Here is a 25,013-nt window from a genome sequence, read left to right on the forward strand (position 1 = left end):
TTGCATTTTGGAAAATATTCCAATTTTTCTGGAAATAGGATTTGTATCTGGAGAAAAGATAATACTTGACAATATACTGAAAAGAACAAAGTAACAAAAAATAAATTAAACATAATTCTTCAGGATAGGAATTAAAATACACTGAAACTAAAGCCTGTGGTACTTGTACAATCAAGGAGAGTCATGATCCCGAGGAGGAAATGAGATAAAGGGCCACATAAGTCCTGTACCCTCATAAGACAGTTGTGCTGTTTTACTAGATAATCACTCAACGCTTAGAAGAAACAGTTTCACCTCTGCCTTTTCAGGCAGTCACTTTCTCTCTCAAAATTGAATCCTTTTGAAATATACATTTGTTATGACACTTACCAAGACTGGTGTCAATGGCTCAAAACAATTTTAAATCTGCCAATTCATCTACTGCTTTCACTTACCCTGAAAAGTTAGAAAACACTGATAAGTCAGCCACGCAGATCTCATCTTCCCCACAGACTTTTTCCAGTTCAATCTGAAACGGCAGAGATCATTACTCCTGTATCATACTTATTGCCCAAACTGATCAGATAAAAACAGATGATATTACTTGTAAGTAATACTTGACTTTTTTGTGCTTTGAAACTATATATATACCATTCTTATTTATAGATGGTAGATGTTAAAGTCACGCCATGTTTACTAAATTGTGTTCTTCTAAATGGACATTTGGGAAAGTTCCCTAAGAAGTGAGAATAATGCTTATGTTTTGATGACTGTTTGTCTTTCATAGAAAGGACTGAGAAATTAGTGATCTATACCACTAAAAGTTTCTCATTTTGAATTGCAGAAATGTAAGAACATTTTCAAAAACAAAGATGCTATTCTGCCCCTCAGTCTTGAATTATTTGATTGGTGCCTCACATCTCAGCTGGATAGTTAATAATGTATTGAAGATTTCTGTTTAAACTACAGTCGTGGCCAAAAGTTTTGAGAATGACAAAAATATTAATTTTCACAAAGTTTGCTGTCTCAGTTTTTATAATGGCAATTTGCATATATTCCAGAATGTTATGAAGAGTGATCAGATGAATTGCAATTAATTCCAAAGTCCCTCTTTGCCGTGAAAATGAACTTAATGCCAAAAAACCCACTTCCACTGTATTTCAGCCCTGCCACAAAAGAACCATCATTGCTTTCCACAAAAAGGGCTTCACATGCTAGGATATTGCTGCTAGTAAGATTGCACCTAAATCAACCATTTATCAGATCATCAAGAACTTCAAGGAGAGAGTTCAATTGTTGTGAAGAAGGCTTCTGGGTGCCCACGAAAGTCCAGCAAGTGCCAGAACCATCTCCTAAAGTTGATTCAGCTGCGGGATCGGGGCACCACCAGTGCAGAGCTTGCTCAGGAATGGCAGCAGGCAGGAGTGAGTATATCTGCACAAACAGTGAGGCGAAGACTTTTGGAGGATGGCCTGGTGTCAAGAAGGGCAGCAAAGAAGCCAAGAAAAATATCAGGGACAGACTGATATTCTTTCCTATCGTTTGGGGCATCCGGAAAAAAGATTGTCCAGAAAAGATAAGGCGAGCCTTACCATCAGTCCTGTGTCATGCCAACAGTAAAGCATCCTAAGACCATTCATGTGTGGGGTTACTTCTCAGTCAAGGGAGTTGACTCACTCACAATTTTGCCTAAGAACACAGTCGTGAATAAAGAATGGTACCAAAACATCCTCTGAGAGCAACTTCTCCAAACCATCCAAGAACAGTTTGGTGACAAACAATGCCTTTTCCAGCATGATGGAGCACCATGCCAATGCAAAAGTGATAACTAAGTGGCTCAGAAAAAAACATTGAAATTTTGGGTCCATAGCAAGGAAACTCCCCAGACCTTAATCCCATTGAGATCTTGTGGTCAACAGGCATGTGGACAAACTTTTGGCCACAACTATACATAAAGAAGCGGTTGATTTCTTATTTTTACTGCTTTTTATTATGAGAAACTATTTATGATAATACTATGTTTGTGAAAAAGTACATCCGCATTCCCATCTTGATGAACTTTCCTTTAATTTCTACTAGGTGTCCTCATGAACATGTTTCCCTATGTGGCTGAAAGAGTTCTACCTCATTCACTATGGCTTTGTAAATCTGAAACACCTGCATTTGTTACCCATAAGCATAGTTCAATACATATGGGATATCATGTTGTACTTAGGAAATAGAAAGCCGATTTTTTCCTCACAACTATCTCTGATTTCATAAACTCAGAAATAAATTCAAATTGTATGTACAATAATTGCGCTTCCTATTATCCATGTCATTCTGGTATAGTGGCAGTGACAAACAGGAAGTATTTGATTGATATTTCAATAAACCAATGAGCTCCATTGTAGATTATTAATCTACATTCCACACGCCTCCTTTTGATGCTGATGCTCACCCCAGTGATTGGCTCTGTTAAAAAAGAAGGAAAATGAAAAGCGACAACTGATGTCTGATGAGTGAAAACTGAGTAGTGATGAGCGTTGGCGTAATAAGCGACTACTGAATGGTGATGAATGACAAGTGATAATTAACTACTGATACTTGGTGCACAGTAACATAGATGTTTGACAATTGGAGAAATGAAAAATGGTGATGTCCTAAAATGGACGCCGCTCTATTCAAAACTTCACTTTTTGCACATCTATCTATCTATCTATCTATCTATCTATCTATCTATCTATCTATCTATCTATCTATCTATCTATCTATCTATCTATCTATCTATCTATCTATCTATCTATCTATCTATCTATCTATCTATCTATCTATCTATCTATCTATCTATCTATCATTATTTGCACTAAACAATAATATTTACCATGAAATCTGCTATATAAAATACAACACTACTCAATTTCAAGAAACCTTTCCTATGCTAATCATAGTCACTCACCTTCTCTGTAAAATTAGTTTTACAACTGGGAGTTAGGACTGGAGTTAAATGTCTCATCTCTGGTAGTTCCAGTCCAACTATAGAGAAGTTTCCACTCACCAAGATGAGAGAGTAATTCATTATGCAGTTCTGAGGAGAGTAACAAGACAAGAAAATTAAATGTATGTCAAACAACAGATATTGGTGACCTTCCATCTTTTTTAGTATTTGGCTCTAAAGATTTTAAGGTTTGCCACTATCAAAAGGAATAAAGGAATACTCCACAAAAAATGTATATATATAATTGTCATTTATATATTTTTTACATTATGTAAATTACCCCATGTACTTTGTAGTATTGATCAAGATAAATATTTTAATCTCATGTTCTCATGGAGGTGGGAGATAACAAGCTTTCTGATAGAATGGATGTTTATGGAGACTAATGCTGGACCACACCAGGTGATATAAAAATGTTCATGAAAAAAATCACCTGTTACTTGTGTTACATAATCCACATACCAAGTCATCCAGTCATATGCCCAAAATCATCAAAACGCATGCATTTTTTGCATATATTGCAAATATTGTAAAATAAATACTTTTGGAAAAATAAGAGCTGTACTCGCAGGGGAACAACATTTACTCAGGAAGGAGCTTTTGAATTGAAGAAAGGGCTCTTGACCAAGGTGGGTCTTTAATTAAAAGCAACCTTAAAACACAGATCCTTCAAAACCTTTACATATCATACAAATATTATCCATGTACAAATTTGTAATTATTATTATTAGAAAGTATTTATATTAATTTATCTATAAAATATAATTTTACAAATGCATTAATTAAGAATTATTGCATATATTATGTTCAGAAAACTATGATGATGTGAGTTTAGTCTCTACTGTCTATCAGCTTCTGTGTGTCACTATGGTTGGTGCAAGAGATAGCCTGCTTAGTGCTATATTTATCCCTGGAAAATCAGCCAAAAAATGTTGAATTTATTTCAACAAGAAAAAATGTTATTATATGTAAGAGAAATATGTAAATACCAAAACATCAAAATAAATACAGTAGGAAAGATCTGTCCACCACTGTACTGATACAGATTTAGTACATGTTCTTCATATGACATGTTTTGAAACAGGAACACACAGCCCAGCGTCACAATCGGGACGCAATTTGCACGCTTTTTTTAAAATAATTTTTCTGTTCCTTGCACATGAAAGCGTAGAATGTCAGTGTATGATCTGCAAAATCAACAACAGCAGCATATATTTATATAGCACATTTTCATACAAATGATGTAGCTCAAAGTGCTTTACAAGATGAAAAAAGAAAAATTTAAAAATAAGATTAGGCAACACTAAGTAACAAAGAATAAAGTAAGTTTTGATGGCCAGGAGGACAGAAAAAACAAACAAACAAAAACCCCCCAGAGGGCTGGAGAAAAAAAAAAAACACAATCCGCAGGGGTTCAGAGGGCACGAGACCGCAAAGCCCATTGTGTTATTGTAGGCTACCATAGGCTCAAGCCTTAGCGACTTCCACATTTCCCACTGACAGTTGCCTTTTTTGCCACAAATCTACTTGTACCATGCTGAAACTTCACGGGTCCGAATTCACCAGGAATATCTCAGTGGTTTGGTCATATAGTGTTGTATGCATCAGTTTCACTATCCGTGTCAACATCTTATGATAAATTCACATTGTCATTACTATCGCTTGACTCTGCTAATGGTTGTGGAAGAATGGAAGAATGTATAGAAAAATCCATGATTTTATTTCATCCATGATGTTATTTCATCTACAAGATGACAACAGAATACTGTCCCGAGTGATCTTTGGGCCTAACACTCGATATCTCATCAACATTGGTTAACTGGAGTACTACTTGCGATTAAGCATTTTTACCTAGAATACCAAGCCTGAGTGATGCTCTGGGTTAACAGCAAAGAGGTTAAGAACCAGTTATTGATTTATTGAGTGGAAAGGTGAGCATGTATGCACGTATAAAGGATTTAATGTGTTACTTTAGTAAATTAATAATCAATATTCTTAGTGTTACAATGTTTGATGGAAACACAGCCCTATGAAACAAAGAAGTACTCACTGTTAAAGGTATTGGAGTAAATTTATTTATTTTAAATTTGTCTTAATAAGAATAAGTTTACTATTCAGGTACACTTTGATTAAATTTAAATCGATTTTTTAAGAAGTGAAACCAAACATTTACACAATATTACTTCAGGTTTGTAAAGACTGCCAAAAGATATCAGTGGAAGACAGAAAACTGAACAAGATCTTTTGGAAAAAAAGAGATCTTCAGAATCAGTAGAGGGATGTCCAACCACCAGCAAACTACAAATGAACAGTTACATGCTCTCACCATAATGGTCCTACTAACGTGACATTTCTCACAACTCAAGTTTCAAGTACCTCTACTGTCATTTGTAAAGCAGGGCATTAGAAATCTTAAATGGTTTTTCTTGGTCAAAACAAACATTATAGACACAAAGTACTAACTATACACAAAACACATAGTAGTGAAACAAACAAAAAAATACACCTAAAGGAAATAGCTCATAAACTGAACATGATACAAATCAATTTTACACATCGTGAAATATTCTCTGAAAAGGAGACAGACGTAGTCAAGTTACTGTTGGAGCTGGGATGAGTGTGAGCTTACTATGTGTTATGTCAGTATGCATGTCCTTGGCAATCAGACACACAGTCCTTGGAAGGAAACTATTCATAAACCTTCTTGTTTTAGTGATCTCTGGCTTAGACATCAAAGGTAGTATTTGGTGTCTCACCAGGTGAACAGACTGTGGGTAGGGTGCATCAGGTCTTTAAGGATAGTGTAAGCCTTGCTCCTGCAGTGAGCTATATTGAGGTTCTCCAACAATGAAAGTTCTGCTCCTATAACATATTCAGATTATCAAATCCCTATCTTGATGATACATTGATCCTTCTGGATAGGCCCACCATACCACTATCAGAATGCTCTCAATAACACCATGATCGAAACTTCAAAATACCTTTATTTCTTGAACTACACAAGATGTATAAATGCTTTTTACATTTACTTCATTTCATTTTCAAAGGACAGATTCATTTTCCCTTGTTAAACACAATTTCCTGACACCTATGCTGAGTGTTTCAACATAGAAAAGTAGTTATAAAATCACACTGTGCTTCAGATAACATTACGGTGTTCAGATTTACATTACGGTGATTTTGCACAGAGCGGACCACCAAGCAGAAGCACAGAGCAGCGGCGTCTCCCACAGGCACGTAGCCCTTCACAAACACCCGAGCAAGTTCATCTAAAGTAAAGCCAGCTGCTGACCAAGAGAAATAACCGGCAGTGAGAAATTAAAGTCGATTGCTCAGCTGGTGGTGGAAACTTAAAGCCGACGGTCTCTTAGTGATTCAGCTGAAGCGGAAAGCACTTAAGTAACTACAAAAAAAACGAAGAAGATGACATCAACACTAAACATAAGTTCTATCTGCTCTCTGCTCGTTGAAGGCACGTTCGTATGTTGTGTGTCCTGCAGTATGTACAGTTCAGGTTTTCCGGCCGACAGTGTAGACAGCTTCACCTGCCAAAAGTGTTTAGTTTTGGGAAAATATGCAAATTGGAGGACCGTGTTAGGACTCTGATAGCGATTAGGCAAACCGAAAATTGGATCGACTCAGTTTGTTTAGATAATTCGGCTACTTCTGATTCAGCTTCAGTCTCTCCAGGTCCCAGAGTAGTCAGTGCGCTGCCAATGTCAGCAGCACCAATTCAGCCACAGGGCGAGTGGGTAACAGTAAGACGGGGGTCTAAGAATCCAAAATGTAGTCCCCCGGCACCCAGGTCACCAATTCGAACCCAGAACAGATTCTCAGCACTCCGCAGCGCACCTGTGGAAACTGAGAATAAGAAAGTGCTCATAATTGGCGATTCCATGGTGTGGAATGTTAAAATTCCAAACTATGTTAAACCAGCAGTTAATGTTAAGTGCCTCGCAGGGGCCAAGATTTCTGGCATAGAGACCACATTGGACTGTGTCTCCGACGATGAAGTATCTACCTTATTGCTGCATGTGGGCACTAATGATATTTATTTACAGCAATCTAAGGTATTAAAGAGGAACTTCATCTCTCTATGCACCAAAGCTAAAAGAAAATGTCGGAATTTAGTTGTAATTGGACCCTTACCAAGATTACACAGAGGGGATGTGATTTATAGCAGATTGCATTCCCTTCACTGCTGGGTAGAAATCTGGTGTGCAAATAAAAGCATAGTGTTTGTGAACAATTGGGATGATTTTTGGGAAAGGCCTGGATTTTTCAGAAGAGATGGTGTTCATCCTAATGGGAGGGGATCTTATGTATTATCCTAAAATATGGCAGCAAAACCGCCTGGTTGACTGATTAGAGCACCATCCAGGCCACAGTCATGTGATCTTAAATCACAGGCAGTTGTTTATCCCACCTGTTATTTTCCTGAAGCTGTTACCCATAATCCTTGTCATGGGGCATCAAGTAAATTTAGTCTTGATACAAACCTTAAATTAATTGATAACCAAAAAAAAGGTGTATAATTAGACCAATGGTTAAAACCAGACCCTCCACCAGGGGCATCTGTAATAGAAATTTACTTCAAATTAAAACAAAAAATATATCACCAGTTCAGAAAGAAGCATGCAGTTTTAAATGCTGCTTATTTAACATTCACTCTCTTGGCAATAAAGCTTTTTTGGTAAATGATATTGTATTAAATACAAAATCTGATCTGTGTCTTCTCACTGTAATATTTAGTGTTTAGTGTAATTATTCTCTAAAACTAACTACTCAATTTTTAAAATTTTTTTGGTGGTAACTATTTTTTGACTTGCTATTTTTTTGACTACATCTTATCACCTGGTCCTACTCAAAAATGTGTTTGCTAGTCACAATGCAGAGATGAATAGACATTTTACTGATGTTTAGTAAGTGTTATGAAGAACCAAAAGAAGCCTCTGTTAAGGTCTTGTTACATAAGAGTAAATAAGTAATAGATGCATTTCTGCACTAATAAACTAAAGTGTTACCGAATTGATGTCAACAGCTAAGTGTACAATGGCAAACTTGGACTTGATGCCAATTGACCACAACAGAATGCCAAACCCCAAACATTTAGATTACAGCTGAACACTCCAGATCACTGAGGCCGCACTATTGTCACAAATTTTGTCACATACTAGTGGTCTCTTTGGGACCAGGGGTGAGTAAAATCGGACTTCTCACTAACAATATGCTTAAAACTTTCACATGAAGACATTTTATATGCATCCCTGCTTTTGGATATTAAATTGTTTAATGAGTTATCAAATCCACTGACCGGTACAAATATTTTTTGCTGGTGGCACAGCTTGCCATTCACAGACATGTTCCACGTCACTGATCTCTGGTCATTGTGGAAGACAAGACTTCTCAATAACTGACCTGGATCCAACTCAAGGGAGATCGTCACATTGGCATTTCCCACTGTGGACCCTGCAGAAGAAAAATTGGGTGGAGACAGAAAGTTGTGAAGATGATAGTAGAAGTGACACCTCTATTATGCTCCTTAAGGGTTTTCAAACAAAATTATTCAATGCTTAAGCCAATCATTAGCATTCTTGACACATTTTTAAATAGGCAAATACTCTTGAAACAATCTTCTGCTCCTAACAGGTGACATGACTGGCATGGCTAATTCCACATGGCTAAAAGAAGAAAACCATAAAAAGAGTAAAGGCACAAAGATGATCAAAGACATTCCCTCTGACATAGGGAAAGATGGATCTCTCATGGATTGGATTGGTGATTGGGAGCTATGGACTAGTTGAGCAGGAAAGAAAACCTGGAGCGAGACCAAATGATCTTTTTCACAATAGCAGGTATCAGAGTGGAGGTTCTCTAGATTGGAGGGGAGGACACAGTGTGGGCTGAACAAAACCCCTTTTTATTTAGAGTACAGATAAAATAGTGAAAAGATGGGGTGCCAAATTTCCTTTTTCACAAATACACAGTATGTACCAGAGATACACTATTAGGAATCATTCCCTAGAAATCCCCAGACGTTATGATAGAGTAGCTACTGTATGGAGTCCAGATGCAAGCAGAAGAAAAAGCAGACCAGCATCCCTCAACAGAGATGTACAGTTACAATGCAGACATGCACAGTTAGAATTTCATGAAGGAAGAATACTGCTGAAAGAATATGAACAAGCAACAGGACACCTGTAAAGGTGCTACACAAAGGTAGAATGGACAAGGTGTGCCTATGAAGAAGGTTCAGTTGAATTGCTCTTTATAAATCAAAACTTTTATATATCTATATAAGGATCGTCAGTTGGGTTGTTACATGAAACATTCAAAGAATGTTCATCAAAGTCAAACAGATTTAATTAATCATTGGAGCTAAATAAAACAAAAATAGAATTCGTCAAAAAATAGTTGCTTAAAAAGTATGATCTCAACAGGTGCTTTCCATACAATAAAGTTCACACTGCTTTAGCTGCATGGTCTTCTTATAGATAGATAGATAGATAGATAGATAGATAGATAGATAGATAGATAGATAGATAGATAGATAGATAGATAGATAGATAGATAGATAGATAGATAGATAGATAGATAGATAGATAGATAGATAGATAGATAGATAGATAGATAGATAGATAGATAGATAGATAGATAGATAGATACTTTATTAATCCCAATGGGAAATTCACACAATACCTATATAAGATACTTTACTCCTTGGAAGTTCTCACATTTTATTGTTATACAACATTAATTTGGCCTTTTTGATGTTGATCAACAGAAAAAGACTCTTCAATGTCAAAGTCAATGCAAACTTTTCCAAGTGGTCTAAATTAATTGCAAATATAAAATAATTAATTGCATATACCAAACATCCGCTTGAAGGACTATTTAGAATGCATAGACTGAAATGTGTTTAGAGAGGCTGTCAACCAACACATCAGTCTGCTGAGTCCATGGCAGGATTTATATCCAAGTGTGTGGATGATGTGACCATCATCAAGAATATCACCACATGTGGCAACCAGAAACCATGGTTTACCAGAGAGGTGCATTCGCTTCTGAGAGCACAAAATGTTGCCTGCAGGTCAGTCAGTCAGTCATTATCCAATCCGCTATAACCTAACAGGGGTCATGGGGGTCTGCTGGAGCCAATCCCAGCCAACACAAGGCGCAAGGCAGGAACAAATCCCCGGGCAAATCCCCTGCATGCCTGCAGTGTCTGGGAGACAAAAATGCTCATAGATCTGCATGAGCCAACCTGAATCAGGGTGTGAGAGCAGAAAGGCGTGCTTACGGACAGAAAATCCAGGGTCATTTCACTGATTCAAAAGATGCCAGGTGCTTGTGGCAAGGCATACGGTCAATTACAGACTACAAGTCTCTTCCACCACTCTGTGATGACAATACTGATTTCCTCAATTTACCTAACACTTACTTCACCTGGTTTGAAGAAAAGAACAAACACAACAACAATGGAAGGCCCAAACAACAAAAATGGAAGCCCCTGCCAGCATGGACAAGAAAGTACTCTGTCTTGACCCAGGTGATGTTCAGAGAACACTGCGCAGGTCAACCCATGGAAAGCTGTGGGTCCTGACGTAAAACCAGGGTGTGCACTCAGGGAATGTCCTGACCAACTGATGCATGTCATTAATACCTCCCTGAGATAAGCCAGCGTACCTCTGTGCTTCAAGGCCACTACTATGATACCAGTGCCAAAGAAGTCACCAGCATCAACATTCAATGACTATTACCCTATTGCTCTCACCCTCCATTGTGATGAAGCACTTTGAAAGACTGGTCAAGGGCCTTATTACATCCAAACTCTCTGCAATGTTCGATCCTCTTCAGTTTCTGTACTGCCCCGACCACTTCACCAATGGTGCCATATCGGCAACATTCCATCTGACCATCACCTGTCTGGAAAATAAGAACAGTTATGTGCGGCTGCTCTTTATTGACTTGAACTCTGATTTTAATACAGTTAACCCCAGCACTGTGGGGTTGAAAATGTGACCCACAAGGCATCAACACCCTATTATGCAACTGAATATTGGACTTCCTCACAGACATACCCCAGACAGTACGTGTTGGAAAAAACATCTCTGAGACCATCATCATGAACACAGGTGTCCCCCAAGGCTGTGTTCTGAGATGTCAATTGTTCAATCTGTTGACTCATGACTGTCTTGCCAGGCATGACTCGAATCATATCATCAAATTTGCAGACAATCCATCGGTGGTGGGCCTCAGCAACGATGATGATTCTGCCTAAAGAGAGGAAGTGAACCTGGTGATGTGACAATGACAACCTGTCATTGAATGTCAACAAGACAAAGGAGATCATTGTTTACTTCAGAAGGAAACACATGGCACATACTCTGCTTATAATCCTTGGCAATTCTGTGCAGTCAGATGTGCACATCATGGATGACCTGACATGGACTACAAACATCACCTCCCTTGTCAAGAAAGCACAGCAGTGCCTTCACTTTCTGAGACAGAGGAGTAAAGTAATCCTCCCCCCTCCTGTCTTCACAACATTCTACAGAGGCGCTATAGAGATCATCTTGACCAGCAGCCTCACAGTCTGGTATGGTGTTGGATCAGTAACAGTGAAAAAAGTTTGTCTTAAGTATTGAAAAAAAAAGCTACAGTATATAAATGTATAGATTTATTATTATTATTATTATTATGATTACTTCACAGTAATATTTTCATAAGAAACTTAAAGACAGAGATAACACTACCACACTGAAAAAATGCATGATACACAAGATTGGGTGCTGCTGCCTACAAGTTGAAGCATCCTCTGTTATATGGTCTTTTTATTTGTAAGTAGGGAAAGTTTACATGAAAATAACAATAAAAAGTGCAGTATAGTACATACATAAGCCAGTAACATAGGCGTTTATTATGACTATTAAGACATACAGTATGTACTATTGGTTATATATGTAATCACTTTGCATACAAGAGACATGAGATACATGGGTAGCATGTAGAGGCTAATGCAATCGCTACATCTGATTATGTCTGCTATGTCCAGTTCTCTGATCAGGATTTCTGAATTCTGTTATAACTTTAAGGGACAGCAGACAGCTCGCCAGCCACTTCACGTCTCTGCCGCTTGCGTTGTGAATAGGGGGGCTGAACGCACCCCAAGGAGACGCGGTCACTCCTCTGAAAGCCCCTCTTAAAAGGTGATACAAATACAGTTTTTTTTACCTCCTCTTTGCTCGATCAGGTGCTGGCTTGCTGCTGCTGCAGTGCCACGTGATCTACATCTCGCACAGTGCTTCGAACATTTAAAAGCCTGTACTGCAGCTGCCCTACTCTTTGTCTTTTATTTCCATTCCTGGGTGTGGTTAAATCTTTTGGCACAAAGTCCTGTCTTGCAAGATGTGAGTTCTTGATATTATTTGGTTTATAATTTAAAAACAGAATAAGAATCTGAATATCTAAAAACATCACATCAAAGTTTGATAAATTCTGAAAAGAATTATACGAAAAATATATATGTAGGTTTTAAAATAAGCCTGATTTATAGCATGAGAAAAAATGTGACATTAAAAATGCCACCATTGCAGTTTTAGGCTTAGAATTTTATATATATATAGAGTATATATACAGTGGAACCTCAGTTCACGAATGTCTCAGTACACGTACAAATCGGTTTACGACCAAAAAGTTCGCCAAACTTATGCCTCGGTTCATGACTACACATTCGGTATACGAACAAGCCAGTTTCCCTTTCGGTTTGTGCATGCTGATGATTTCCGCACATGTTGCATTGTTCTCGGTCAGACGTGCGTGCTTGCACGTGTGTGCGTGATTTTGCTGTGAACTCTTTGTGCTCTATTTCATTTCCCTTCCGGTTCGTACGCGCCGATTACTGTATTTAAGCACATGTTCAGCCTCTCCCTGTTCATTGTTCTCAGTCAGATGTGCATGCTTTACCTGTGAACTCTTTGTGCTCTACAGTATTTTGTGTGCTTTTGTAGTTAACCATGGCTTCTAAGCAAGTGAAGAGTGGTGAGAAGAAAGTTTTGCAGAAAATTGAAATCGAAGTAAAGAAAGAAATAATTGAAAAGTATGTGTGTGGTGTTCATGTTACTGATCTTGCCGCCGAGTACAAGAAGTCAAAATCTACGATTTCGACTATTCTAAAGCAGAAAGAATCTATTAAAGCAGCTGATGTTGCAAAAGGAGTTACAGCGTTAACCAGGCAGAGGCCTCAAGTGCTGGAAGAGGTGCAGGGGACAGCATAAGCGAGGCGATGTTATGCGAGAAAGCCAGGAAGATTCATTGCGATTTGCTGCAAAACTATCCTTCTACGAGTGGCGAAAGTGAGGAATTTAAAGCCAGTAGAGGATGGTTTGAAAAGTTTCGCAAGAGAAGTGGCATTCATAGTGTGGTAAGGCATGGAGAGGCTGCTAGTTACGATGCTGAAGCTGCGAAAGAATTCGTGAAAAATTTCACAAAATTAGTGGAGGACAAAGGCTACATCCCGCAACAAGTCTTCATCTGCGACGAGACTGGATTGTTCTCCACCCAGTTCCTCCTCAGTTCATGCAAGAACTCGACTCATGCAAGGTTAGTTTCCTTGGTGGTTTATGGTTAGTTTTTGTATTACGGATTTTTCAAATGTTCGGTTCGTAGCGTGAATTGTTGTAATGTTACTTTTCTCTTTTTTCAAATGTTCATTTTTTTCCCTGTGCTTAAAACTCATTAAAAAAAAGTTTACACAGCGATCGGGTTGTAAGGCTATTAGCGTGAACTCCTGCAATGTTACTTTCTTGGTGGTTTATGGTTGGTTTTTAAATAAAGTTCAGATTTGTTCAAATGTTCCTTTTTTTTCCTGTGCTTAAAACTCAAAAAAAAAAATAAGTGTTTACAGCGATCAGGTCATAAGGCTACAGTATAGCACAAACTCTTGCAATGTTAGTTTTCTCTGTTGTTCAAGGTTTTCTCAGTGTTATTCAATGTTATTACATTTAGTTTACTATTACGCTGTGCATTCTATGGTATGATTAACTATATTTGTGCTTAAAAACTTAAAAAAAAAATATATTTACATAGAGTTCGTATGGTCTGGAACGGATTAATTGTATTTACATACAGTCCTTTGGGGGAAATTGCTTCGGTTCACGACCAAATCGGTTTATGACCAGAGTTTTGGAACGAATTATGGTCGTGAACCGAGGTTCCACTGTACAAATATATACAGCATATATACATATATATATCTCTCTCTCTATATATATATATATATATATATATATAAAGAGAGTATATACTGTATATATACAGTATACATATATATATATTGTGGAAGCCGGCCTGGACACAGACAGGTAGACATTGTTAGAAGCACCACAACACGTTTATTTACACTCTATTATTTACAGTGACAGCACACAACCCAGTACTCCCGTACTATTCACCCACAAAGTTCAGGACTCTTATCCAATGCCTCTCTCTTCAGGTTCGACTCCACTCCTCTCCTCCGAGCTCTGTTCTTCTTCCACCTGACTCCAGCCATCAAATGAATGAAGGTCTTCACCTGGACGTACGCCAGGTGCCTCCCAATGATCTTCTGCCGGCACACCCTGGTGTACCAGGTCTTCGTCCCCCTAGCACTTCCGGGTATGGCAGAAGTGCTGAGGACCAGGGCTCTCCAGGCATCTAGGCACCCCCTGACGGTGACCACGGGCCCCTATAGGGTTGAGCTTCCATGCTCCTTTCCCGTGGTCCCCATAATCACCAGGGTGGTTGCCCCCTCGTGGTATGGAGATTGTGGAGTTCGCTCTTTGTGTTGGCTTCTTAGTATTGCACTTTCTCCTGTTGCTGACAATTCTGGTTTAATGACTCAGCTTGGTTATTTGCCGTATGTGACTTTCTAGTGATATGCTACAGATGTAGCAGTAACGAGAAGCTGAACTACAAGAGGAAACATAGTCAGAAATGAGTAACAAGGCCTGAACTGCGAGATCAAAATTTCTTTCATACAAACTAGACCAAAAACCAAATATCAATTCTGAGGGATCAAAGCCTAAGTCAAAAACCGAAGACAACCGAAGTACGGGTAATAAGCAAAGGTTTCTTTAGAAAAAGGAGTTTGTTATCCACAATCTGAGAAACTTCAAATATCTGACTTTTAAACCCATCACATGATGACATCTTTGACACGACGTATGAGGACACACATCTAATGACCAACATGCTAACAGCAGGTGATAAGAGGTGCTGGTGACCATAACAAGCAAAATGGCTCTGAAAATGACCCACATTCATTTACAAAAGCTTAGTCATACATAATTTAAAAAAAAGAAATCCTAAACGCCAGAAGCCCTTGGTAAGGAATTCAAAACAATATTAATAGACATGCCAATTACAACACCTGGTTTTCAATCCTGACCAGTTGTTACGATTACATTTTCATCTTCTGATCCAAATCCATGCTGCCTACCTATCTAGGCATAATTAAAAGGTAGGTCTCTTCCACAGTTAAAGAGATTTCCCTAAATACCTTCTAGTATGCTGTTTGTAACCGGGCTACAGTAGAAGAAATTTCACCTTTCCTTCTGAGGTTTTGCACTTCAAACAAGAGCAAAATGTAAAACAATTTGAACAGTTTCCTTGAGAAGGAAGAAAAACTGTATTTAAGTTTCTTGCTTAAGTAAGATGTAATAGTTTTTATATTTTATACTACTTACCCAAGTTTCCAGCATAGATGGGTTCCAGCTCAACACAGACATCAGCAGTAGTGGCTGGCTCCCCATCTTTAGATTCCTTTCCTGCACAGTGAAACATTCTTTGAGGTATGACCGCTGGGCTAAATGTTAATGAGACTGAAGCATTTATGATGGGACGGGACCTGTTATAAAAAAGCATATTTAATCAATATCTGATTGCTACTTATATTGAACACTAGCAAAATACCCGCGCTTCGCAGCGGAGAAGTAGTGTGTTAAAGAGGTTATGTAAACATATATATACATATACATATATATATATATATATATATATATATATACATATACACATCCACATATATATACTGTATATATATATATATATATATATATATATATATATATATATATATATATATATATATATATATATATATACACATATCAACATATATATATATACACATACATATACACACATACATAAACACACACATACACATATATACATATACACATACATACATAGTGCGTTGTAACACGGGCTGTGATTGTTACATGGGAGGGAGACAACAAATCACAGCTTCCCGCTTTCTAATCGGGCCTGTGATTGGTGCTTTGACGGATGCCCAGATCCCACAGTATCTCCCCTTAGGAGAGGCGTTAGGCAAGTGTAATTGAATGGCGGTGCTGCAAGTTTAGCTTTACACCTGTTTTTAAGGCTTATTGACTGAAAGGGGCTTTCATGAAAAAAGTTAGGGCTTTGCTACAGGATACACCATCCACAAGTTAAGGAAGTAAAAATAAAGGTATATATTTCTGTTTTATTTAAACCTTTTAAGTTTGTATGCGGGCGGTATGGTGGCGCAGTGAAAGGTGCCAGTTAGGAGACCCGGGTTCGCTTCCCTGCGTGGAGTTTGAATGTTCTCCCCGTGTCTGTCTGGGTTTCCTCCGGGTACTCCGGTTTCCTCCCACAGTCCAAAGACATGCAGGTTAGGTGCATTGGTGATTCTAAATTGTCCGTGGTGTGTGTGTGTGTGTGGGTGGGTGTGTGCGCCCTGCGGTAGGCTGGCACCTTGCCCGGGGTTTGTTTCCTGCCTTGTGCCCTGTGTTGGCAGGGATTGGCTCCTGTATTTAGGATATAGCGGGTTGGATAATGGATGGATGGACATTTGTATGCATAGCCCCATATTCCCGTTTTCATTTTTTTTCTTTCTTCAGTAATATTTCAGCAAACCCGGAGCTTGTCAGTTCAAATCCTGGTACTGACACCACTGTGTGACCCTAAGGAAGTCACTTCACCTGCCTGTGCTGCAAAAAACAAAAGTAATGTAACAAATTGTACCTCAGATGTTGCAAGTTGCTGGAATAAAGGCATAAGTCAAATAGATAAATATGTATTATACATATAGGAACTATTCATTTATTTTCAGTTAAGTCATCTGCAGCAAACCTTTATAAATGAGGGTTTCTCCTTTTTAGATAGTGCAAACTGTTTCTTCTTCATTGAGGTTTTCTCTTGGAGAGCTTTTTTCATTTCATTGAAAATTAAAGCAGCAGCTGCCAAAATATGTAGCTTTCTTATTAATTTTTCAACATTGTGTAAAATAACTTTATAAAGTAACATAAAAGGTTTAAATACTGGTTATCCTTTTACACTAAAATATTGCTAAAGAGATACAAAAAAAGTAAAATGCATATGTTGTTTTTCTTTAAGAAGATTAAATATTACTGAAGAAAGAAAAAAAAAACTAAAACAGCCAAATGGGGCTATGCATACGAACTTAAAAGGTTTAAATAAAACAGAAATATATACCTTTATTTTTACTTCCTTAACTTGTGGAGGGTGTATCCTGTAGCAAAGCCCTAACTTTTTTCATGAAAGCCCGTTTCAGTCAATAAGTCTTAAAAAGAGGTGTAAAGATATTGACAATAAGCTACGCAAACCCACCAAGACATGCAATCGTTTAAATCAAGGTGCGAGTCGAAAAACACCATCCCATACTATTAGTTAACGTTTAACACATTTCTATATGTATTGTAAGCATACAATACAACTGATAATATGTTGCGCTTATTTATCTGGTGTACCGACATTTTTGTGCGTTAAACGGCTGAAATCTAACGTGGTTTGTGCCCTTCAGAATGAAAACAGTTTGCATTTACCTTTTTAATAAAAGGCGAGCTTTTAAGCCTGAGAAATCACCCCATAAATGCACACGTTTAATTGCACGTGTTAATATATATGCTTAAACAGTATTAAAAGACAATTAGTGATGAGTGGGTGAGTCAGTCAGTCAGTGAGTGAGTGAGTCAGTGAGGGCTTTGCCTTTTATTATTATAGATTAAGCAGATTAAATTAAGCAGGAGTGAATGCATTTACTGAATGTGCCAAACAGCTAAGGGATTGTTAGAATTAGCAGGGTCAAATCTAAGCTCCTACTCACACTTTCTGATTGGTGGCTCATTATCTATGAAAGAATGAGTGAGTGTTCACCTTACATGCTTCCACCTGGAACTCTCATTAGAAAACATAGCAATAATTTTCACTTGTACACAGATGACACCCAGTAATACCTTTCTTTCAAACTAAATGATGTTTCTCCACTGTTGTCCTTAGTTACATTTGTTAATAAGTTAAAGGAAAGGATGGATGAGAGCTACTTGTCTTTGAACACAAATAAAATAGAGGTGTTAATTATTGGAGGGAATGATGTTGATCACAACAATATTTTGTCATTATTTAAACCAGTTGGAATCATTATTAGTTTTACTGAATCGACCCACAGTCTAGGCATTATCTTTGACAATATGATGTTGTTTACAACACACATTACAGAATTACCCAAAACATATTTTTCGCCCTTAAAAATGCTGCAAAATAAAGGCATTTTCTAAATATAGGTATTTAGGATATTGAGAAATTAATTCATGCATTTATTTATAGTAGGACTGACTACTGCAATGTGGTGTTCACTGGCTGCTCAAATTGTTCTTTATGTTCAGCTTTCAGTTAATTCAAAATACTGCTGCAAGAATTATTACAAGAATAAGAAAATACAAACACATAACTCCTCTTCTTAAGTCTTTACATTGGCTCCTGCTTAAATTTAGGGTAGATTTCAAAATCCTCATTTTAACCTCCTTAGTGTTACATTTTTTCTTTCAACTGTAAAATGTACAAAACACTAAATGTACAAATTCAGAAATGTAGAAAGTATAATAATAATAATAATAATAATAATAATAATAATAAGAAGAAGAAGAAGAAGAAGAAGAAGAAGAAGAAGAAGAAGAAGAAGAAGAATATGAACAGCACACTGCACATGTGTGAGTGACTTGAGTGTCACTTTCAGATTCCCAGAATCATTTTTGATTTCACTGACAGTTTTAGTTTCACTGCCTGAAGACAGATTCACTTCGCCATCACTGCTGATGAGAAGCATTTCTTACGCAATGCCATTATGAGTTTAGGAGAAAACGCGTCTACACCATTACCCAGGTAATGCTCAGGCCTGAAGCTTATGCAAGATACGCCTATACTGTGGCCCGACCAAGCTCAGCACTAACGCTGTCTTACACAAGATGGCATCTATGAATTTGTCAGAGTGACACTAATGCTTTTAGCACTGTTTTTACAGCCTGAGTGACACTCGGTTCTAACACTAAGAAGGTTAACATATAAAGCTTAAATGGCTAAGACCCTGCTTACTTACTGTATCTGAACTTATTATTTACAAACCTGAGTGCACATTAAGATCTCATGATGCTGGTCTGCTTATGATTCCAAGGATTGATAAAATAACAGTGGTAGGTTGGTCTTTGAGTTATAGAGCTCTAAAACTATGGAATGGTCTGTCTGCTGCTATACGAGATGTCCCTTCAGTCTCAGCTTTTAAATCCAGGCTGAAGACTCACTACTTCAATTTAGCAAACCCTGACTAGAGCTGCTGATTAGCTATGCATATTGTATTTCTGATTTTTGTCATTAGTATTAAAACATAAGTAATGTGATATTTATAAACATTTACTAACCCTCCCCTACTCTGTTTCTCTTCTCAGTATTCTCATGTGGCACTTAGTGCCTGCCTAGGGAAAAAAAAGCTCAGATAAAGGAGCACTGGAATCATCAGGTGGAAGGGTTATTTCATCAGATTGACTGGCCCAGCATTGACTCAGCTGTAGAATGTTCAAGAATGGGGAGGCGCCTTGTTGGCTGAGGTATCCAGGATTTCTGATTACAATCTGGCTGTAGTTCTTATAAGAATTGAATTTAAACCCTGATCTAATTTGCGCCTAGCATGTGTCTGAGTCTGATATCCTTCTGAGCTTACGCTTAAAGGCTGAAGTTATTATTTTATTATTCACTATGATAAATGCATTGTAGTTATTCTATAGCAAAAAAAATGTTATATTTTAAGGTCTGATCATTGTTCTATTGCTATGCGCTAAAATTTTCTGTTTATGGGAAACTTAGGAAACATCTATCTTACTAAACCACAATTAATTTATGCACGGCAGACGCACCGAGGCGCATGCGCACTGCGGCCTTGGCGCCCGTCCCAGAGTCCAGAGTCAAATGCACGCATGCGCACTGCGGCCTTGGCGCCCATCCCAGAGTCCAGAGTCAAACGTACGCATGCGCATTGCGGCCTTGGCGCCTGCCCCAGAGTCAAACGCAGTGGCTTCCCAAAACGCGGCAGCGCCCGCCCCAGAGTCAGTAAGTGGCACCCAAATAACACAACATGCTGCGCCATGGCGCCCGCCCCAGAGTCAAACATAGCGGCTTCCCAAAACGCAGCGGCTTCCCAGAGTCAGTAGATGGCGCCCAGACAACACAACCTGTGAGCGCCCAAACAACACAACCTGTACAGTCATGGATACGAACAATGAACAAAGGCGCCCACACAAAGAAACCACTTTAGTTCAAATAGAAAGCGTGGCGGATTCCCAGAGTCAGTAGGTGGCGCCCAAACAACACAACCTGTAAGCGCCCAAACAACACCACCTGTAAACTAGACTTGCTCTAATAAACACAATGGATGAGCGTGCCCACAACGCGCTTTTGACACAACACAGGCAAAGGAGAATCGTATCCAAATGAAGGGAGCTCAACGATTAGTGATACAGACACGACCCATGAACGAAGACGCCCACACAAAGAAACCGCTTTAGTTCAAATAGGGTTATTGAATTAAATGGAAACTTTACCATGCCTACGACCTGTGAACTAAACCTGAGGTACAGCGTGTACGCCAGGTTGTACAGCCGCCCGGACACAACCGCCCACACCACCGCATATACCCTCCATGATATTTCATCATGCAGCGGCTTCCCACCGAGGCGCATATTGCACCGTGGCGCACGCCCCAGAGTCAAATGCAGCGGCTTCCCAGAGTCAGTAGGTGGCGCCCAAACAACACAACCTGTTCACTACACTTCATCTAATCCACTGTGCCAGTAATATAGATCACATAACGGTCACAGACTCAAACCCAGTGGCTTCCTCGACTCAGTGGCTGGCACACAAATACCACAACCTGTAAACTAGACTTGCTGTGCTCCACTCTGCCAGCAGTCGGTGTCAGCAAAGGCGACAGAATCACGTCTCCACAAAACAAAACTGCTTTAGTACAGATATGCTTATTTAATTAAATGACATTTCCCCAGACGCACCCACCCTCCATGATATGTCATCCAATCAAATATCGGACGGAACAGAAACTGATTGCCATTCTTGGATTTCCGATTCGCTAGCGAATCGCGGGCTTACTTGTATGGTTCAGAACATAAAGTGAAAAAGTTTCCTGTGTGTGAACTATACTTTTTTTCTCTTGGAAAGTCTTGTGGATATGCTGATGCAAAATCAGTAATAAAGCCCTTGGTGATGGATGGGGTGCCCTGGAAACTATACTTAGACAATAGGTCACATTTTGTTAACTCAGTGAGCCATCATTTAGCCGAATGGCTACAGATTGACCTAAAACACTATTGTGCTTATCACCCACAGAGTGGTGGTATGGTGTAAAGGGCTAATCAGATGTTGAACCTGAAATTGGCTAAAGTATGTGAGGAAACTGGCCAGGATGCACTTCCACTTGTTCTGGCTGCAATGCATGGCAGGACCCACTGCTAAATTCGACTGTCTCTCCTCAAAACGTTGATAAGTCAGCCAATACAGGTCCCAATGCCTGAAGGGCAGGTTGAACTGGAAACCATTGATGGGGAATCTCTAATTCTTTTTAGGCCTCCAAAGAGGCCGGTGAGGCTGTAGACAAGAGAATCCACCTTAGCAATTGGGTTCTGATCCAAAATACTCAGTGAAAGCACTGACACCAACCTTGCTGGCAAGGTCCACACCAAGTCCTGCTGGTTACCCCTCAAGCTGTATAAGTTAAAGGCATCAATTCCTGGATTCACGTGTCCCACTGTAAGAGCATCTGTTTGGGAAGGTTAACATGAAGATAAAGGTAATAATCATTGTGTGCATGATATGTATCATCCTATGGACTTGTATGCTGTGACCATGGTCTGAACCCAATCTGGTGTATGTGTTACCGACCTCAGGCCTAGGGGAACCTGGGCCAGGTACAAGCCACTGTTGCTACAGGGTGTAGCCACAGCGATATGGTGTAAAGCATAAAAGAAACAGACAGCAGTCCCGAGTCTCAGACCATACTTCTCTGTTCTCTTCTTCTTTTATTCTCCTTTTCCCAGAAATATATATATGCTTCAATTTCTGCATAGATGAACATGGTAATCAGTGAAAACAATGGAGCAAGCCAATTTACTCTGTATAACAAATAGTGTAAACACATTTACTTTGAGTACTTGATTAGAAACCAATGTCCCCAGAACTCGTTAATTTTCCAAGGAAGCAGACTGTACTGTATCCCCACATTGTGTGTAGATAAGATACTAAATCAAAGCAGTCTGACTATTCAAAGCAGGTGACTCTTTAGCAAGACAGGTAAATATTTATGTCCTGTAGATAGCCATCAGCACTAACCTGTAGCAGAATTTTTCAGAAATTTTGTCTTTTCTTTAAAACACTGGTTTATAGCCCATTACACTAAGCAACACACCGAAATGTCATTTTCTTTAGAATACTGAATTCTAGCCCATTACATGTGGCATGAAGGAAGAACTGGTCCTGGCTATTAAAAATCACACCTGGACTGACAGTGGTTGGTGATGAATAGAACTGTACTGCTTTAAAGAACAAACTGCTGTCTTCCCATCCTTTATAATGTGATGTCAAATATGATGTCCAACACTATGATAAATAGTATGGTTCTTCACGTGTCCGCTACAAATCTAACTGGTCCTATTCTGAATGATCTTAATAGGTCTGAAGCTTTCCTTTTTCATATTACTGATATTGATGACATGAAAGAAAGTGAACTGTTTTGGTTCAAAAGGGAGGAAGTGCAAGAGTTGAACTTGAACCCTGATCCAATGTGCATCTACCATGTGTCTGAGTCTCATATCCTTCTGAGCTTATGCTTAAAGGCTGAAGCTATTATTTTATTATTCACTATGATAAATGCATTTTAGTTATTCTATAGTAAAAAGAATGTTATATTTTAACTGTACTATTTTATCTTGGGATGTCACAAACTCTAAATCAACCTAGGGGACAGGGTGAATTATGGGTGTTTAAGGTATCAACGTTTGTCATGTCCCGTTAGCAACTGGGTGTAACCAATCATGTTAAAGGTTTTCTGATTATATAATGAATTCCTTTTTGAGTAGTGATCTAATCAATGAATTGTATAAATATAGCACAGAGGACACTCTTTTCTTTGCAACACATGCTAATAAGATATGCTGTATCTCTTGAAAGATTTAGATAAAGAATAATGATTGATGCTTTCTCCTGCCTGTGTTTTATTGCTTAAATTGGGGCATTCTAGTGGGGGATGTTCGTTAAAAATTTTCTTCCACATTCTGCAATTACCTGATGGACAGATGTTGTTATTTTTCATCCATCCATCCATCCATTTTCCAACCCGCTGAATCTGAACACAGGGTCACGGGGGTCTGCTGGAGCCAATCCCAGCCAACACAGGGCACAAGGCAGGAACCAATCCCGGGCAGGGTGCCAACCCACCGCAGGACACACATAAACACACCCACACACACCAAGCACACACTAGGGCCAATTTAGAATCACCAATCCACCTAACCTGCATGTCTTTGGACTGTGGGAGGAAACCGGAGCGCCCGGAGGAAACCCACGCAGACACGGGGAGAACATGCAAACTCCACGCAGGGAGGACCCGGGAAGCGAACCCAGGTCCTCAGGTCTCCCAACTGCGAGGCAGCAGCGCTACCCACTGCGCCACCGTGCCGCCCCTTGTTATTTTTCATTTATGTTAATTAATTTCTACATTGTTTTTGATGTATTTAATCAAATCTATATCCTTATATGTGATAGTTCTGTATTTACTGAGTGGTATAATCTATTCTTGCATTTTGCCTTGAGAGTTGTTGCGGCCATCTAGATTAAAGTATTCTGGTTTCTGTGTTGTATTTACCCCATTTTTTGACACCCATTGCACGGTCCAACCTACCTGGAAGGGGGTTTCTCTCTGAGTTGCCTTTATCAAGATTTCTTCCATTTTTTTATACAAGGTTTTTTTTTTTGTATGGGGGGGGATTTTTTATTTCTTTTTATGGGAGACAAAGCTGGGGTGCTGTCAAAACACAGGGCCTGTTAAAGCCCAATGATTTTGAGCTATACAAGAAATAAATTGTTGATGTTGTTGCTGTCTCAGCAATGGGTAGCTTTCAAATCTAGGGTTGTTTTTTTTCTTCTTTGCATCCCATGATCGTAGGATAGACACAGGCTCCCATGAGCAGTTATTGGAATAAGTGAATTAAGAAAATGCAGCAATGACTAAATTAATTCTTGTTTGGCAGGTTCTATGATTTTCTGAAGCTCAGTTCAAATTCAATTTGTCAATTTCAGTTATAAACAAAATCACATTAAGCAACTAAAGAAATAAGAAAATATAATCTATTTTGTATTTTTAAATGATGAAGTCTAGGTATATCAGTAGCTCCAATAAAGACATTTTGCTTTCTGTAGAAGGAACTTAATAATAATAATTCTTTGCATTTATATAGTGCTTTCCTCACTACTCAAAGTGCTCAGCAATTGCAGGTTAAGGGCCCAACAGAGCAGAGTCCCTTTTGGCATTTACGGGATTCGAACCAGCAAACCTTCCGATTGCCAGAGCAGATCCCTAGCCTCAGAGTCACCACTGCCGGTTCGAAACACATAAACTGCCATAAGGGACTCTGCTCTGTTGGGCCATTGAGTAAGGCCCTTAACCTGCAATTTCTAA

The 25,013-nt window shown here is 38.8% G+C and overlaps 1 protein-coding gene and 1 long non-coding RNA gene across 2 annotated transcripts in view; one reads left to right on the forward strand and one right to left on the reverse strand.

Annotated features, from left to right (window-relative positions):
• The window catches only part of LOC114649054 (integrin alpha-X-like), a 193,280-nt gene that overhangs the window by 42,523 nt on the left and 125,744 nt on the right, over nucleotides 1-25,013 (reverse strand). The window contains exons 16-19 of the mRNA XM_028798469.2: nucleotides 15,682-15,842; nucleotides 8,271-8,425; nucleotides 2,918-3,046; nucleotides 435-508 (exon numbers count right to left, since the gene is read on the reverse strand). Coding sequence (XP_028654302.1) covers nucleotides 435-508; nucleotides 2,918-3,046; nucleotides 8,271-8,425; nucleotides 15,682-15,842 — 519 coding nt within the window. The remainder of the gene's footprint in view (nucleotides 1-434; nucleotides 509-2,917; nucleotides 3,047-8,270; nucleotides 8,426-15,681; nucleotides 15,843-25,013) is intronic.
• Nucleotides 1-25,013, forward strand: part of LOC127527015 (uncharacterized) — a 157,000-nt gene that overhangs the window by 33,598 nt on the left and 98,389 nt on the right. The window lies entirely within an intron of this gene.

Source organism: Erpetoichthys calabaricus, chromosome 3 (genome assembly GCF_900747795.2).
Source record: "Erpetoichthys calabaricus chromosome 3, fErpCal1.3, whole genome shotgun sequence".
NCBI lineage: Eukaryota > Metazoa > Chordata > Cladistia > Polypteriformes > Polypteridae > Erpetoichthys > Erpetoichthys calabaricus.